Source organism: Rhinoderma darwinii, chromosome 3 (assembly GCF_050947455.1).
Source record: "Rhinoderma darwinii isolate aRhiDar2 chromosome 3, aRhiDar2.hap1, whole genome shotgun sequence".
Taxonomy (NCBI): domain Eukaryota; kingdom Metazoa; phylum Chordata; class Amphibia; order Anura; family Rhinodermatidae; genus Rhinoderma; species Rhinoderma darwinii.
Window position 1 is genome coordinate 368,501,872 of NC_134689.1, and position 18,474 is coordinate 368,520,345.

The 18,474-nt window shown below is 41.4% G+C and overlaps 1 protein-coding gene and 1 long non-coding RNA gene across 11 annotated transcripts in view; one reads left to right on the forward strand and one right to left on the reverse strand.

Moving 5' to 3' along the window:
- The window catches only part of LOC142749986 (uncharacterized), a 239,287-nt gene that overhangs the window by 16,621 nt on the left and 204,192 nt on the right, over window positions 1–18,474 (reverse strand). For all 10 annotated transcript variants that reach the window (XR_012882539.1, XR_012882543.1, XR_012882544.1 and 7 more), the window contains one exon: window positions 506–617. This is a non-coding gene — a long non-coding RNA (uncharacterized LOC142749986). The remainder of the gene's footprint in view (window positions 1–505; window positions 618–18,474) is intronic.
- NPC1L1 (NPC1 like intracellular cholesterol transporter 1) overlaps window positions 1–18,474 on the forward strand; it is a 43,117-nt gene that overhangs the window by 15,201 nt on the left and 9,442 nt on the right. Inside the window, exons 11-19 of the mRNA XM_075858660.1 lie at window positions 531–620; window positions 4,588–4,778; window positions 8,811–8,929; window positions 11,336–11,462; window positions 13,031–13,086; window positions 13,187–13,337; window positions 14,709–14,940; window positions 15,784–15,897; window positions 17,531–17,693. Of these exons, the coding sequence (XP_075714775.1) occupies window positions 531–620; window positions 4,588–4,778; window positions 8,811–8,929; window positions 11,336–11,462; window positions 13,031–13,086; window positions 13,187–13,337; window positions 14,709–14,940; window positions 15,784–15,897; window positions 17,531–17,693 (1,243 nt within the window). The remainder of the gene's footprint in view (window positions 1–530; window positions 621–4,587; window positions 4,779–8,810; window positions 8,930–11,335; window positions 11,463–13,030; window positions 13,087–13,186; window positions 13,338–14,708; window positions 14,941–15,783; window positions 15,898–17,530; window positions 17,694–18,474) is intronic.

Consider the following 18,474-nt stretch of genomic DNA (forward strand, 5'->3'; position numbering starts at 1 on the left):
TGCAGCTACTTCCTATACCATGTAATGTAATTCACTGGATAAACCTCTTGGCCTACACTTTGTAATGTACTGCGCGTATCTCATATACCATATTGTATAATCCACTGCTCACACCTCAGATCCATTACTATGTCTATCTCTACATGCACTTCATATAGGGTCAAACAGGCCCCCCAGAGTTCATCCATTGGGTCCAGGCTCTGATACAATAATCCACCTCAAAAGTCCAGCAGAAGACAACCCCATTTAAAGTTTACTTTGCCACTAAGGTCTATTTCTTATGAGTTGATTCACAAATAATCCATTAGACCTTATTGATGATATGTCGTGTGTGTACAATGATAGCAAGAAAGTTTATGACGTACTAAACCCTTCCAGCATTTGGACAGAACTCTGGGTCCATATTAGCCGTGCTCTACATATATGGTATTGCCATAATTGGCACACACACGCACGCACACTTATCTATTTTACTATTATTTATCTGAAGACATTATATCCTTACTGACTGCTGTGTCCTCTCTTCACAGATGGTTTTATTCATCTTCCTCTTCTGCTGTGGGATATATTTCATGATGTATTCTCGTGTGGGCCTAAATCAGGAGTTATCTGTACCTCTGGTAAATATAAAAAAAATCTGCAGAAATTATAACAAACCAAATTGATGCTAAACACAAAACAAAATCGATGACAACAGTTTGAGGTCATTTGCCACCTGTTAACACCAACTTTATAACAACCCAAAAAAAACGTATTATCCCCATAGTAAAAATGGTGGCTGTTGGGTAATGGGGTGGCACAAATTATAATTTAAGACTACTCTTACACAAGGTCTAGGAAGCACGACTAGGTGACATTTACTGAATAGGGGACTAAGGAGACAGAGCTCACGCTCTACTGAGATTTTTGAAGTCTCTGCACAGCACACAGAACTGATGCTGGAACATCGAGCTGCAGTGTCTCTACAAGCAGGACTGGAATAAGGACTAGGCAGCTGCCTAGGGTGCCATTGGGAGGAGGGCACAATTTGTGGTTCACTGGTGAGAAAATGGCGCATGTCAAAGATAAATTGACTTTGCCTGAAAAGGGAAGTGGCTGATTCAAGAGATCTAGCATCGGGTGGCAGTAAATATATATATATATTACTACTACTATATTTTGACATGTCTCTCCCTTTAAGGTTAAGTTCTCACTAGCATTATGAATGACGTATTTCTAATGGGGTCCGTCGGGTTCAGTTGTGCTGTCCGTTGTTTTGACAGGAAGATAAGTTCTGCATTCTGTGCTATTCTTCTTGTCAAATATGACCAAATCTGCGGCGGAGGTTCCTAACGGAGCCTCCAATGCAGATGTGAGCAGAGCCTAAGTGCCGCCTTATTTTATTTATTTGAAAGTAAAACATACATTCCTCTCCTAAAATACTACTCGCTTTGTCAGGGCTGTTTCTATTACCTGCAGGTTTTATTACATTGGGTCAAAGTCTAGCTACAAATCGGCTCCCCCACTGCAGAGTTACTGGAAGGTACAAGGTGCAGTCCATTATACAATGTCTAGAGATGAGGCCTGACCTATGGGACTTCAATGATGTGGGAGAGAAAAAATTCTCCACCCAAAAGCTAGAAAAAGCTTTGTCAAGGCAATGGAATGACTTTAAATATCATATTAGGATATCAGTAATTACCGTATATAATGTCCCATACAGAGTCATAATATGAAGTTCATGGACCCTAGTGCAAAATCTGTAACAGGGCCCACACTTACCATGTGCCATTTATAAAACTGGTGTCTTCTAATGCAGCAGAGGTGCCTTCTCAGGTACCAACGCCTGGGTGCGACTGCTACCTCTGCACCACTATAGCTTAACCCTTGCTGACATTTGATGTAACTATACATCATGGTTGGCAAGGGATTCACACATTTTTCCGTACAGTTAGAGCAAGCTGATGGCTGAGAGTGTCAGCTATATATTACAGCTGACACTATAACGGCCAGGATCAAAGCTAGCTCTGATCTTGGCTAATTAGCCCCTTAGATGCCGTGGTCACTAGCGACCATGGCATCTAAGTGCTTTGTAGCCCATCCCTCCCCCACTGCAACACGATCACAGGGGTACTCCAGGTTTGCCATGTACAGAAGGCCCTGACTTTAAAAAAAAAAAGTACAAAAAATAAATGTTTTAGAAAAATAAACAATTTGTAAGTTTCAAGTAAGAAAAGTAAAAGTTGCATTTTTTCTCTTATCCAGTCCTTTATCATTAGAAAAAACGATGAAAAAATTTAATAAACAGACCTGGAGTATAAAAAATATTACGTTATTTATCCCGAGTGATGAAAACCATAAAAAAAATTAAAAGCAATGCCTGAATTGCAGTTTTTGATCACCTAGCCTTCCAAAATATGGAATAAAAAGTGATCCAAAAATCACATGTACTCCAAAAATATAGCAATAAAAACTAGAGCTCGTACCGCAAAAAACAAACGCTCATACATCTCCGTCCATGAAAAATCAAAAAAGATATAGCTCTCAGAATATAGTGGCAAATAAACATGATTTTATTGTGTAAAAGTTGTAAACCTAAAAAAAAAACTATTTGAATTTGGTATTGCCATAATCACACTTACCCACAGAATAAAGTTAGGATGGTATGGGTACAGCAAGGTCAACGCCGTATTGAAAAGAAAAGAAACTAATGTAAGATCTGCTGTTTTTTGATCACATTGTCTCCAAAAAGTTTTATAAAAAGTGATAAAATATTCACATCTACCCTAAAATGATACCAATAAAAACCACAATTAGTCCAGCAAAAAACGTTCTTATACGGCTACAGCTATAAAAAAAATAATAATAAAAAAATTTAAAAATGTATGGCTCCCATAAGGCGGTGATGAAAAATTATGCCTTTGTGCAGGTCAGAGGGAACATTTCTTGTGTTTCAAGAGGTGGTTATCAATGCCCTAATATTTGGGAAGCAGAAAGTGTAGGGCTCAAACATAACCAATGGAAGCAGGTGCAGAGTTTGTTCCAAAAGGGATAAGAAAGAAAACCATTTATCAGTGCGACACAGGTCTGTGCATAAAGGATTGCGTACCAAACATCTATGGATAATTTTATTATTTATGTACCGCATTACTATACCACCTTATTATGCCCTAATATGCTAATATACTCTGCCAAACTTACATATGCCTTCATATTATAAACTGAAATACCAGTCAAACCCCAAACAAAACTATTACCAAGCAAAATCTGCGCTCTAAAAGCCAAATGGCGCTCCCTCCTTTCTAAGCCCTGCGGTGTGACGAAATAGCAGTTTATGTCCACATATATTAACAATGTATGAAATGTGTCCCCAGTGGCGTTGCCTGGGCACAACATAAAGTAATGTGCACAGAAATGGCATATCTGTGGAAAAATTGCAATTTTCACTGTGCATTATCTGCTGCCTATTAACTGGAAAACTCGTGTGGGGTCAAAATGCTCACTACACTCCTTGATAAATGCCTTAAGGGGTGTAAGGGGTGTTGTTCCCAAAATAGGGTCAATTCTGAGGGGGTTTTCACTGTTTTGGTCCCTCAGGGGCTTCGCAAATGCGACATGGTGTTCGCAAAACCATTCCAGCAAAATCTGCGCTCCAAAAGCCAAATGACGCTCCTTCACTTCTGAGCCATGATGTGTTCAAACGGCAGTTTATAAGCACGTATGGGGTATTGCCGTTCTCGGGAGAAATTAATTACTTTACAAATGTTGAATGCTTTTTCTACTTCAGTCCTTGTGGAAATGATTTTTTTTTTTTGCAAAATCTACATCTTATTGGAAAAAATATAATTTTCATGGTCCAATTATAGAAAAATCTATCAAACACCTGTGGGGACGAAATCACTGCACAAATAGATTAATTCCTTGGGGGGGCTTCTCCAAACATATAGTGGTGCCTGGAAAACATCATAATCAAATGGAGGCCACAAAATCCAGAAGGTGCTTCTTCATTTCTGAGGCCTGAGCACACGATGGCCACATATGGGATATTTTTACAAACTACAGAATCAGGGTAATAAACATTGAGTTGCATTTCTCTCTTAGCACTTACTGTGTTACAGAAAAAAAGGATTAAAATTGAATATGTGCTAAAAAAGTAAAATTATAACATTTCACCTTTACATTGCTTTAGTTTTTGTAAAAAAAAATAATTCTAATTTGCGATTCATTTTTGTGTTTCTTATTACAAATAATCACTGAATGTATCGACCAAAGCTTACCAGTAACATAAAGTACAATATGTCACATGAAAACAATCTCAGAATCGCTTGGATAAGTAAAAGCATTCCAAGGTTATTACTCCATAAAGTGACACATGTCAGATTAAAAAAATGTGGCTGTCAGGAAAGTTAAAACTGGCTGCGGCTGCAACGGGTGGGCAGTCTGTATTCTGTTAATGGGGTACTTAGGGATGCTTTGGCTTGACCAGAACACAGGCTTCCATAAAAAGCTCTCGTATTCTGCGGAGTCCTTTGCAGCCCTTTGAAGTTATTGGAATGCTTATGCTATTTTCCTCTATGCATCTTATTTTTCTGTGACTTCTCTCCACAGGATTCCTATGTACTTAGCTATTTGAATAGTCTGAACATGTACTTTGAGGTCGGTGTCCCTACGTACTTTGTGACAACAGCTGGATATAACTTTTCCTCATTAGATGGAATAAATGGTATCTGCTCCAGTGCTGGGTGTAATAACAACTCAATGACTCAGAAGATACAGTATGCTACTGATTATCCTGAAAGGTAAATAGGTGTGACATTGAACCTAGACATAAATGAGGAGGAAAATATAAACCTTACTGTTGAAATCTCACAAGGAAACTAGGGGTCCATCTCCTCCTAGTATCCTTCATCTTTAGCTGGTACCTGTCGCAGTTGCACACGAACCCTCGAGCGTAAAGGAACCCAAAAGGTCAATCTACCCAATATGAGGATGCCAGTGCTATAAAAGATAAGTCGTAATTGGCGAGCCTATATAAGGAGCTCGAAAATGCGGCCGTCGGGGGCCAGGCCTTGCCAACAATTGTGGGCCATGATTACAGGCACGGCCGTGTGGATGAGGCCTCAGAGCTGAAATCTCACGACATCCCCCTTAGCTAAGATGCACTGAAGCCAATCTATCACGATAATGATCAGTCAGGTTGATTATTGTTACATTTTTAAATATATTTGATGTATGGGGAAAAACATCTCATTTGCCGAATAACAGTGACTTGTGCTGTGACTTCAGGGTCTTCCCATGAAAATTGTGAGTGATCTTGTGACAATCACAAAAAAATCCAACATGGGACAACTCGTAGGTAACCAAATGTCGCAAGTGAAACCCAAGCCTTATGGTTTGGGCATTTACACCGGACAATTATGTTTACAAACCCTCAATCCATTCGGTTTGTAGCGGTAACTGCTATGTGTGAATGGGTCTTAACTATTTCCTCCTTATCTGTGTTCTTCCTGCACCACTGTGCTATCTACTGTTCACACTGAGTCACCACGTATCTCAACCCAGTTACCTCTGTTCACACTGGCTCATCTAATCTAGTCATGCTGCTGAATTGTGAATAATACAGAGGATAGTCTTTGGACCTTATTGTACTTTAAGAAATATTATATTGATTCTCAGAATTATTGTTCCTGGAACTTGAAGAAATTCTCAAGAAGGCACTACTCTATGATACGCACCATGCACACCAGTCTATCCATCTCATATCTATCTATCTCATATCTATCTCTCTCTATCCGTCTGTCTGTCTGTCTATACTCTAATATCTGTCTATCTATCTATCTATCTATCTATCTATCTATCTATCTATCTATCTATCTATCTATCTATCTATCTATCTATCTATCTATCTATCTATCTATCTATCTATCTATCTATCTATCTATCTATCTATCTATCTCTAATATCTATGTCTATCTATCTATACTCTAATATCTATCTGTCTATCTATACTCTAATATCAATCTGTCTATCTATACTCTAATATCTATCTGTCTATCTATACTCTAAGGGTATGTGCACACACACTAATTACGTCCGTAATTGACGGACGTATTTCGGCCGCAAGTCCCGGACCGAACACACTGCAGGGAGCCGGGCTCCTAGCATCATACTTATGTACGATGCTAGGAGTCCCTGCCTCGCTGCAGGACAACTGTCCTGTACTGTAATCATGTTTTCAGCATGGGACAGTAGTTCCACGGAGAGGCAGGGACTCCTAGCATCGTACATAACTATGATGCTAGGAGCCCGGCTCCCTGCACTGTGTTCGGTCCGGGACTTGCGGCCGAAATACGTCCGTCAATTACGGACGTAATTAGTGTGTGTGCACATACCCTAATATCTATCTGTCTATCTATCTACAGATGGATCAGATTTTTATAATAAACATTGCATTACTATAAATGCCAAGATCTTAAGTACCAAAGCTTTTTATCAGTCATATCGGCTATATTATCTGTATGTCTATGGTGCTGGAAACACATGTGGTGTATTTTGGTCCGGTGTGTGCGTGCGTGCGTGCGTGCGTGAGTGCGTGTGTGTCCAGCCTCTTTCAATCGAGGAAAGCAATGACACCCGGTGGCGAACTTGGGTATTGCAGCCCCAGTAGCATTACAACCATGCACATATTAAAACGGCAGGTGCTCATTTACCCTAAGGGTATGTGCACACACACTAATTACGTCCGTAATGGACGGACGTATTTCGGCCGCAAGTACCGGACCGAACACACTGCAGGGAGCCGGGCTCCTAGCATCATACTTATGTACGATGCTAGGAGTCCCTGCTACTCCGTGGAACTGCTGTCCCGTACTCAAAACATGATTACAGTACGGGACAGTTGTCCTGCAGAGAGGCAGGGACTCCTAGCATCGTACATAAGTATGATGCTAGGAGCCCGGCTCCCTGCACTGTGTTCGGTCCGGGACTTGCGGCCGAAATACGTCCGTCAATTACGGACGTAATTAGTGTGTGTGCACATACCCTAACATGACCAATTTAAACCCTTAGTTACATAGTTAGTACGGTTGAAAAAAGACACATGTCCATCAAGTTTAACCAAGGGAGAGTGACCGGCCTATTTTAGACCCTAATAACCAACCAATTTTTTTTTTACTTTTTCCATAGTCGCATTCAAAGGGCTATAACTTTTTTATTTTTATGTCGATCCTAGCTTTATGAGGACTTCTTTTTTGCGGGATTAGTTGTACTTTTTAATGGCACCATTTTGGGGCACATATTTTTTATTAACTTTTTTGGGGGGGAATAGAAATAAACCCTGAAATTCTACTATTGTTCTATGCGTTTTAAATTCACGCCGTTCACTGTGCGGCATAACTAACATGTTACCTTTATTCTATTGGTCGGTACGATTATGATGATACTACATATGTAGAGGTTTTTTTTTATGTTTTATGACTTTTTCACAATAAAAGCACTTTTGAACTAAAATTATTTGTTTTTGCATTGTCGCTGTCCAAGAGTCGTAATTTTTTTATTTTTACATCAATGTAGTGAAATGTAAGCTTGTTTTTTTGCAGGACGAGATGTAGTTTTGATTGGTACTGTTTTGGGGTACATAGGACTTATTGATGAACTTTTATTATGACTTATTTGGGGGCAATGGAAGAAAATAGCAATTTCGCCATTGTTTTTTGCGGTTTGTTTTACGGTGTTCACCTCGCGGTTTAAATTACATATCAGATTTATTGTTTGGGCTCATTACGGTCGCGGCAATACCATATGTGTGTACTTTTATTTATTTTTTTACACTTTTACTAAATAAAACCACTTTTTATGGTAAAAAATACATTTTACTGTAATTTTTATTTCACATTTATTATTTATTTCACTAGTCCCACTAGGGGACTTTACTGTGCGATCTTCATATCGCTGCTATAATGCTTTGGTATACTTAGTATACCAGAGCATTATTGCCTGTCTGTGTAGGACTGACAGCCAATCTATTAGGCCATGCCTCTGGCACGTTCTAATAGGCATATGCACAGGGCAGACCTGGGGGCTTTTCTCATGCCCCCGGCTGCCATAACACCCCATCGGAGGCCCGCAATTCCATTTGCTGTCTGCCGATGGGTGACAGAGGGAGCTCCCTCCCTCTGTAAACCAGTTAAATGCTGCGGTCGTTATTGACTGTGGCATTTACCAGCTTAAACGGCAGTGATCTAACTAAACTTCGATCGCTACCGTCGGAGCAGGAGCTCGGCTGTCATCAGACAGCCGACCCCCAGCAGCAGCCTGCATGGGACACCTGTGCAGGACTTAGACTGTGAAAGGCGACGGCCTAGCCCTTAGTGACCGCCGTGAAAGGGCGTATTGGTGGTCACCACGGTGTTAAGAGGTATTCCGACCATAGACATTTATGGCACATTTGTAGGCGGTTTGAAAAACATTATGAGCGGTGGGGGCCCCAGAGGATATATCAGGAAACCCATTGTGTCAATCGAAATGAGAAAGGGAGGAGAGAGAAGGTCAAGATGGAAGTTATAAAAACAGCCGACACCATAAATGTCTGTGGCCGGGTCTTCTCTGATCATCTATGAAATTGTTCCTAGGGTGTTTAAGACAAGAAAATTATATTGTGAGCCTAACCACGGATAAGGACTGATGTGTGTGATTATAATTTCTGCACAGCGCCACAGAATATGTTGGAGTTATATAAAGAAATTTAAATAAATCCTGTTGTTGTTCTGGTACTTTTGTTTTCCTATTTTGTTGCAATATAATTATTCTGTTGTCCCGCTATCGCTTTCTAGATCTTACTTGGCGGTTCCATCATCTTCCTGGGTTGATGATTTTGTGGACTGGCTGAACCCCGGGTCGGATTGCTGCAGATTATATTTCCGTAATGATACATTCTGCTCCTCGACTAACAGTGAGTATTAGCTAAGGCATGATCATGGGCCGCTCCACAATCCAAATGCGAGTAATCCTATTGGGATTATATATATTTTTTGTAATAACTGTACATACTGTAGTATTTAGTGCAGTGATTTACAACTCCCAGCATGTTAGTCTGTGGCTGTCAGGGTATGTTGGGAGCTGTAGTTTCCCCACAGCTGGAGAGCCACACACTTAGGCCTTATTCATACGAGCGTGTTTAACGTCCGTGATACGCGGGTGAAAATCACACGCGTCGCACGGACCTATGTTAGTGAATGGCGCCGTAAAACTCACGACATGTCCTATACTTGGCCGTTTTTCGCGCATCACGCACCCATTGAAGTAAATGGGTGCGTGAAAATGGCGCACGGCACACGGAAGCACTTCCGTGTGCTGCGCGTGATTCGCGCAACAGTAGATAAAGAAATGAAGGAAAAAATAAAAGCACTTCCTTCATTTCTTTTTCTAAACATCAAAACCGCGTGTCATAGGGATGGCATATGCGTGAAAATCACGCAGCCACGCAGCAAACACCGATGACACACGGAACTGCAACGTGCAAAAAACGCACACGTTCGTGTGAATAAGGCCTTAGTGCCTTGAATTTTATAACAGTGAAGCTTTATTGTGTGGACAGAATTTTTCCGAAACGTTATGAGCTTTGCAACATATGTCGAGAATTCATTGACTCCAGACATAGTGGAATCTTTCTGCTGTGGACTTTACTGAGAATTTGCCACAAAGGAGGGAAATCCACTACAACAAATAGGCATGCCACAAATTTTTACATACATGCGTGAATGAGGTTTTGTAAAAACCCTTTTGGGTTTTCAGGATTGCTGCGGGTCCCAAAAATCAGACCTCCATTAATCCCAGTTTTAAGGCATCTGTAATTGATTTGCAATAAAACCTATTCGGTGGAAAATCCCCCTAAATTAAAGTGGTTCCAAAGGTTCACATTTCTGCATTTTATCAGTTCTGTATTAGTATTACAACTGCAATGATTCTACACAGTATGAATTTAAAGGGTTTTTTATATTTTAGACCATACTTGCCAACTTCTGAAAAGTGGCATCAGGGAGTTGGACGAAGTGTTGTGCACAGCAAAATTTTTCCTTATGCCCCATCCTGTTCAAACTACAGCGTTTGAATCACAAATATTTCATATGACTTCATCACACCCCAAAATGAAAAAGCAGACCTCAAACCCCCTAAACAAAAATAGACCGTCTAAAATAAATACAGACCACCAGACCAGACTTCCTAAGTACAGACCTCAGACCAGACCTCCTAAATACAGATCCCAGACCCCCTTAATACAGATCCCAGACCCCCTAAATACAGACAGCAGACCAGACATACAGATACTCACCTCTCCCCGTTCTTTCATTCCTCTTCACTCCTGGGAGCCACTACAGACAAAGTACTGGTGCGGCGCCTTGGAGTAAAGAGGACAGCAGGAATAGGGAGAGGTGAGTAATTTGTGGTAAAGCAGGGCACCAGGGAGATTTACCCGCTCTCCCGTTGGCAAGTATGTCTAGACATATATAGCATAGTCACAGCATATGCCCAATGGCCTCTCTGCCATATAAGACACCAGCATTATAAATTGCACATGGTAGGTGGAGGTACTATTACAGATTTTGCATTGTGGCTCAGGCTTCAAGTTACTCCCCTGCCCCTGATCGCCATTCTGCCAGGCGTGGCCATCTCGCCATAGTCTGCTACCTCACCATTCATTCTTCACATAGATCTGGCCGACCAGAAAAGTGACTCCCACCTATCAGATATTTATGGCATATCCTGTGGATATGCCATGTCTAGCATGGTAAAACACCTTTAGGGTATGTTCACACGTAGTCAACAAAAACGTCTGAAAATCCAGAGCTGTTTTCAAGGGAAAACAGACCCTGCTTTTCAGACGTTTTTTTACCAACTCGCATTTTTCGCTGCGTTTTCACGCCGTTTTCGCTGCGTTTTTTACGTCCGTTTTTGGAGCTGTTTTCATTGGAGTCTATGAGAAAACAGCTCCAAAAACGTCCAAAGAAGTGTCCTGCACTTCTTTTGACGAGGCTGTATTTTTACGCGTCGTCGTTGGACAGCTGTCAAACGACGATGCGTAAATAACAGGTCGTCTGCACAGTACGTCGGCAAACCCATTCAAATGAATGGGCAGATGTTTGCCGACGTATTGTAGCCCTATTTTCAGACGTAAAACGAGGCATAATACGCCTCGTATACGTCTGAAATTTTGCCGTGTGAACATACCCTTAAGGTAACGTATGTCTTACAATATAATAGGAATCACTCGGATATGGTATATTAGCATTTCTCAGTTTAACAATTGACACTTGCTGAATGTGCTGGTTTTGACTGACGATGATTATTTTAATAACAGCCGAACCCGCATGCATAAGGAAATGTATGAGAACTTCATCTGGACCTCTGAGACCAACAGTGGCAGAATTTAACCGTTTTTTGCCTAATTTCCTAGGAGACTATCCAAATCTAAAGTGTCCAAAAGGGTGAGTTAATTTTTACCCTTGGGGCACTGGTTGTTAAAGGGGCATTACTCACATCAGTCCCTCTCCTCATCGGGGCTCACATTCAGAATTCCCTATCTCAGTCACACTAGGGCCAATTTTATAGGACACTAATTAAAGGCTATGTACCCCTTTGAAGGGCAATTATTATTATTATTTTTTAATAAAAAGGTTAGTCAGTGTGATGGGTGCAGCTTTCTAAAAAGTTTTTTTATTAAAAAATTGTTTTACTTTTTGAGATACAGCTGTTTTGTATTCTCTGAACAGAAGAGCTGTATCCGTTCACTATGATCTGAATCCGTCAGTCCCACGGATCTGACGGGTTCAGTGACAGCGGGTCCTGCGTATATCTGACACACAGGATCCACCTGTAATCTATCACATCTAAGTTATGAACTTAGATTACAGGTGGATCATGCCTGCAGAGACACTCAGAAGTCGCTGGCACTAAACCCGTCAGCAAGGATTTAGCGAAAGATACAGCTGCTCTGTATAGAGAATACAGAACAGCTGTATCTAAATAAGTAAAACAAATTTTTAATAAAAACTAATTTCGAAATTTGCACCAATCACACTGATTGACCGTTTTATTAAGAAAAAAAACAAATTGCTTTTCAAAGCCTTTAAACTCAGTATGTTTTTGAAGTGTGGGGAGAAACCGAAGTACCTGGAGGAAATAAACACAAACACGAGTAGAACATACAAACTCCATGCAGATGTTGCCCTTGGTCCATATTGAACAAAGAACCGCATTGCTGCCCAGCTATAGTGCTAACCACTGAGCCACCATGCTGGCTTAGAGATATCTGCATGAATTAGAATTCAGGAATCAGAATTTTTTTCTCCAGGGATTTTTCCTATTCTTGCAAATATTGGGTCAAGATTCGCTGTCCAAGACTATTCAATAGAAACAGGCTGTAATGACAGGAAAGGGAGACAGACTGGTGAGCCCTAATCTACCCGCCACTCAGTCCCTGCCTACTTGCACAGCCTGTCCTAGGTGACGGCGTACAACTGGGCGACGGTCCCTACGCTCAATAAGTGCACGACAGACAAACAAGACAAGGGTACACAAAAGCAAAGGGAAGTGGGGCAGTTGCCCATGGCAACACCGTGAGCAACAGAGTAGTGGACGAGCCGAGTCAAACCAGGAGTGTACGTGGTAACAAATGCAGAGCAGGAGAATAGTCAGTCAAGCCAGGGTCAATATGAAGCAGAGGTCGATGGTAACAGCAGGAACAGCAGAGCCAGGAAACAAGAGAATCACAGGCAAAGGACAAGTAGCAAATGAAGGTATAAGTAGACCAAGGGTGGGAGCTAGAACCATCTGGCCAGGCTGCGATAGGCTCTCCCACTCCTCAGCCTACCAGCCTGAGTGGTAGCAGAACGAGTCACTCTAGCAGACCTAGGAACAGATGCAGGCTGATTAACCACGGGCGTCGACACAGAAGCTGTGTCAGACAAATCCTTCACACAGGCTTTTTCCTATGTACAGCTTGACAGAAATGTTCCTTATAATATAATATGATTTTTATTTTATTTTTTTGCAGGGGCCTGGGTGCTTATGATAATGCTGTTAAGTTTAATGATGAAGGACAAATTGTAGGTAAGAAACATTGTCTGTGTTGTACGTATGAACTGACCCTTCATATGTCTGGCACCATATTGCTAATCAAAAACTTACATTGCTTTGGTATTTTGTGCAGCAACTCGTTTTATGGCATATCACACACCCTTAAAGAACTCACAGGAGTATACAGGTGCCCTGAAATATGCCCGAGAGCTGGCAGCTGATATAACGAAATCATTAAGAAAGGTGCCAGGCACAGACCCTGATTTCAACGTCTTTCCTTACACGTGAGTCTTGTACCTTTTCCTTATAATATTCTCAAAAATACACTATAACCAGGTACTTTGTATTCTGTTACTTCTTAAGGGTTTCCAGTAAATCCTTCAGACATTTGCTAAACATTGCCTTCCCCAAGTCACAATCTTCTAGGTTCCTGCACATTTTCCCCCTTGTCTTCATTATTATGTACCTTCATGCAGAATGACATCTTGTGCAATCTTCTCATGCTTCCTGGTTCATCAGGGGGAGTGGCTTAAAACAGTCCAGTGTAGTATGGAGAGGCAGTGTAAAGTATAGCAATTAGCCCTTTCTATGACCACTTCAGTATTTTAATGAGGATTTCCCATTGTTACAAATAATGCCAGAATATGCCATCAATCTCTGATCGTGGGGTACCGACTGCCGGGACCCCCACGATCCTCAGAATGACTAGTTTAATTGGGGTTGTCTCAAGATTAAAAGTTATCTCCTAACCACAGGAGAGGTGATAACATGCTGATCGGTGGGGGTGCCGACCACTGGGACCCCCAACGATCATGAGAACGAAGGTCCCATTGCTCTGAATAAATGGAGCGGCAGGTCACAATCTGTGGCACTGCAGGAGATAGAGGAGCACTGTACTCGGCTATCTTCCGCAGTTCCATAGACAGTGAATGGAATGGCAGTGCGCATGCGCGGCCTGACGCTCAGTTCATTCAGGGGAACGACACCCCCGTTCTTGTGATTGGTGGGGGTCCCAGCGGTCGTATCCCCACCGATCAGCATGTTATCACCTATCCTATGGTATGAGATAACTTTTAATATTGAGACAAACCCTTTAATTCTTTTCCCTGCACAGTGATGCTCCCCTCCACTGACTGTGCAGGGAACTGCACCATAGCCCTATTGACTTGAATGGAGCTGTGCGCAACCTCCTGCACAGCTGGTAGTCGGGAATGCTGTGCAGTGAAAAAGAAGGGTTCTGTATAAACGGACGTTAAAATGAAAAAAAGACCATAGATTCAGCAATTTATGTAATTATGCTATTTTTATGTGGGCTAGTGTTATTTGGCTTAGGACATTTCAAGTGAGATAATCCAAAAGCTGCATCATTCTTATCATTCAGATTAGCGTTGCTTTCCGTTCAGGGGTTCCATAGGGGGAACCCCTCAATGGAAAGGCAAACGGAAACCTTAGCTTTCGTTTGCATCACTATTGATCTCAATGGAGACGGATACTTTGTACCATTTGAGATCACTGATGATGAAAACGGAAGCTAAGGTTTCCATTTGCCTTTCCGTTGAGGGTCTCCCCCAATGGAAAGCTCTGACGGAACCCCTCAACGGAAAGCAACGCTGATGTGAACACAGCCTTACCATATGAAACACTTCTTTACACAGGATTACATATGTCTTCTATGAACAGTATTTGACCATTGTACAAGAGGGGCTTTTCACTTTAGCCATCTGTCTGTTACCAACCTTCGCTGTGTGTTGCATCCTTCTGGGCATGGACCTGCGCTCTGGCTTAATTAACTTACTTACCATCGTTATGATCATCATAGACACAGTTGGCGTCATGACTCTATGGGGCATTGATTATAATGCCGTCTCTCTCATCAACCTTGTGACGGTGAGTAACTACTACTTATTGCACTGTATTGCCCAAATGCAGAATTTTTAAAGGGGAATTTCCAAATTTGTTAGTGCCCATGGCAGAGATGGTAAAATGCCTCCTACTAATAATAACTCAGTCTGCTAACTTTCTCCGCCACACATTTTTACATAGCTTGGTTTAGGGGTTGTTGATAGTATTCCTGGTAATATCCCTAGTGGTATATAGTGGTTTAGGTGTTTATGCTTTATAATTTTGGTCAATGGTGGTGAAGGCGTTAATGGTAATATCCAAGGTGCTTTAGGGTCGTTACAGAAAAAACCTTAGTGGTCTAGGGTAGATTACAGGTTAATACCCAACATTGTTGGTTTAAGATAGTGAAGAGATTAACTGTATTATATGCGGTGATGTAAAGGGTTAAAGTGTACATATATTGTAAAATTCAGTACGGATTAATTTAATAGTATATCTTTGGATACTATTTTTCTGGTTTAGAACTCCAAACAACCTGCTTCCCTTTACACAGCAATAGAACTAAATGATATAATTATTTCTGCCTGCACCTAACACTAGGGGGTGCTCACTGCCTTTATATTCATACAGCTCCCATTAAACTCAATACTATCTGTATAAATCCAAATGTAAGGAGCTCCCCCAGTGGTGCCTGCAGGCATAAAGCATTTTATTGTTTGTCTACCGCTGTTCGGTTTCCTTATGATTTCCCCAGATGTGTGGCGAATAGGACCCCCCCATCCCGTCTTAAGTACGCATTGTGTTTATTGTTAACTTTACTCCCTCACTACTATAATAGCCAGATTATCTACTCTCCATCTCATTCAACTCCTTTCATTTTCCCTACAGGCCATTGGGATCTCAGTGGAATTTGTCTCTCATCTCACACGGTCCTTCGCCATGAGCAACAAACTCACTAAAGTAGCTCGGGCAAGAGATGCTACTATCTACATGGGCAGCGCTGTGAGTATAAGAGATGGAATGGGAACAAGAGGGAGACACCACAGTTCAAAGATATTTAGTTCTTGCAACAAACTAAATGTCTTAAAGGGGTTATCCAGTTTAGAAAGCCCAATTCCAAATATCCCCATTCAGGACCCTCGTCTACTAGCGACCGCATCTATGGAGTTAGGGCGGATTTACACAAGCGTGTAATACGTCCGTGCCACCCGCGTGTTTTTCACGCGTGTGGCACGGACCTATGAAAGTCTATGGGGCAGTGCAGACTGTCCATGATTTTTGCGCAGCGTGAGTCCGCTGCGTAAAACTCACGACAGGTCCTATATTTCGGCGTTTTTCACGCATCACACACCTATTGAAGTCAATGGGTGTGTGAAAATCACGCGCGCCACACGGAAGCACTTCCGTGCGACACGCGTTATTCGCGCAACAGCAGTGAAAGAATGAATGCTTTTCTGTTTACAAACATCCAAACGGAGTGTCATAATGATGGCGGCTGTGCGAAAATCACGCAGCCACGCATCATACGAGGGTGACACACGGAGCTGTTAAGTGCCTTTTGCGCAAAATGCTGTGTTTTTTGCGTGCGCAAAACGCACACGCTCGTGTAAATCCGCCCTTAAACAGAGGGAGGGGACTCGCGGGGTTCCGATGGTTGTCATGGCAACTGAGAGCCTAACAAAGGTCCCCAGCCTGCCATGTCTATAAGTCTATTAGGCCATGCAAAGTATAAAATATGAAATTTATGAAATTATGTTACCACACAGTGAACGTCGTAAAAAGAATATGAAAAAAAATGGCGGAATACATTTTTTCAATTTTCCCACCCAAAAAATGAATAAAAGTTATTTCATAATTTATATGTACCCCAAAATGGTTCTAATAAAAAATATGACTTGACCCACAAAAAACAATCCCACATATGTACGGCTACATTGAGGGAAAAATTAAAAAGTTATGAGCTCATAGAATGCGATGACATAAAAACTGTGTGTGTAAAAGTAGTAACGCACAAAAAAAAAAAAACTATACATATTTGGTATCGTCGTCATCACACAGCCCATTGAATAAAGTTTCCATGTTATGTATGCCGCATGGTGAATGGCGCAAATTTACACCGCAAACAAATGGCGGAATTGGTATTTTTCTCCATTTCTCAAAAAAAAAGCTAATAAAAATAAATCAATATTCTATATGTATCCTTCATAGAGGTAAATCGATGGCTCTCGAAATGCGACAATAAAAAAAGAGGAAAAAAGATTCTTAGTCCTAGAGATCCAAAATAGGCGATTCTAATGGGGTAAACGTTTTTATGATTTGGTGCACGTCAGCTAGAAGAGCACATTTTCATTAATGGGGCCCCCAGGTAAGGAAGATGTTGTGAAGTGGAAGATTGTCAATAACACAAAAAGTTACTAGGGCAAAATGTTTAAAAAATTTACAATATTTTTTAAATTTACATATGAGATCACTGGCATACATTGTGCCCCCTGCCGACTCATATAAAAAGTATAGACATAGTTATTATAGACACATTTCACTAATTTTAATTTAGAAGGTACCAACTGACAAATAATCACCAATTGACCCTTCCGGCCCCCCAGTCTCTGACTCCATTTCCTTGTTTTGAATACAGGTATTTGCTGGAGTAGCAATGACAAACCTCCCAGGAATCATTGTTTTAGCGTTTGCCAAAGCGCAGCTCATTCAAATCTTCTTCTTCCGCCTTAATCTAACCATAACTCTGCTGGGACTGATACACGGCCTCATCTTCCTTCCTGTTGCCCTCAGCTACTTCGGTAAGTTGTAAGCAGTTATCCAAGTTCAAAAAATTCAACCAATCAAATTTCCTATATACTGTATGCAATATATATATATATATATATATATATATATATATCCAAAAAGAAAATTCAGCTCAATAAATTTCACTTTTTTTTCACTTTGATCATTGGAGTGCTGCTGAATTTTCTTTTTGGATATACGTATGGTCTTTGGATCGGGACTATCAGCTGGCACCCTTCATTTCTGGAACCTATATACTGAATTTGAGTGCTGCCGTTTTTTCTACTGGTATATATATATATATATATTAATCCAGAGGGAATTACGGTATACCAAAAACAATGGGCTTCTTGCCAATGGCAGAATTAGGTGGAACCCCCTACCAGCCGTCTGTCTATGCTGCTAGGGGACATGCTGCACTTTAGGTATGTTGGACCCTAGGCAGTGATATTCCCGGACCCCATTTTGATGGAGGTATGTACTCCTCTAGTACTGGAACCTAAGAGAAACGCAAGAGTGACCACGTAGTAGGGTGTCTTGGGTAAGAGAGGGGTGGAGCCTCACAAGAAAGTATAAAAGGGGCAGGGTATTGGCGCCAAGTGGTTGGGCGGTTTCACAGGTGAGCAGTAAAGACTTGTCCTCCCCTCTTGAAAGCCTAAACTCAACTAAGGCCTGTTCTCCTGACAATAGTGGTGGAATTACTGCAATAGACAGCCACCTGGGACTTACCGACTAAAAGGTGTGTGCAGTGTCAGATTGCCAGGGGGGCAGTAGCCATCGAAGGCTGTAAAGAGC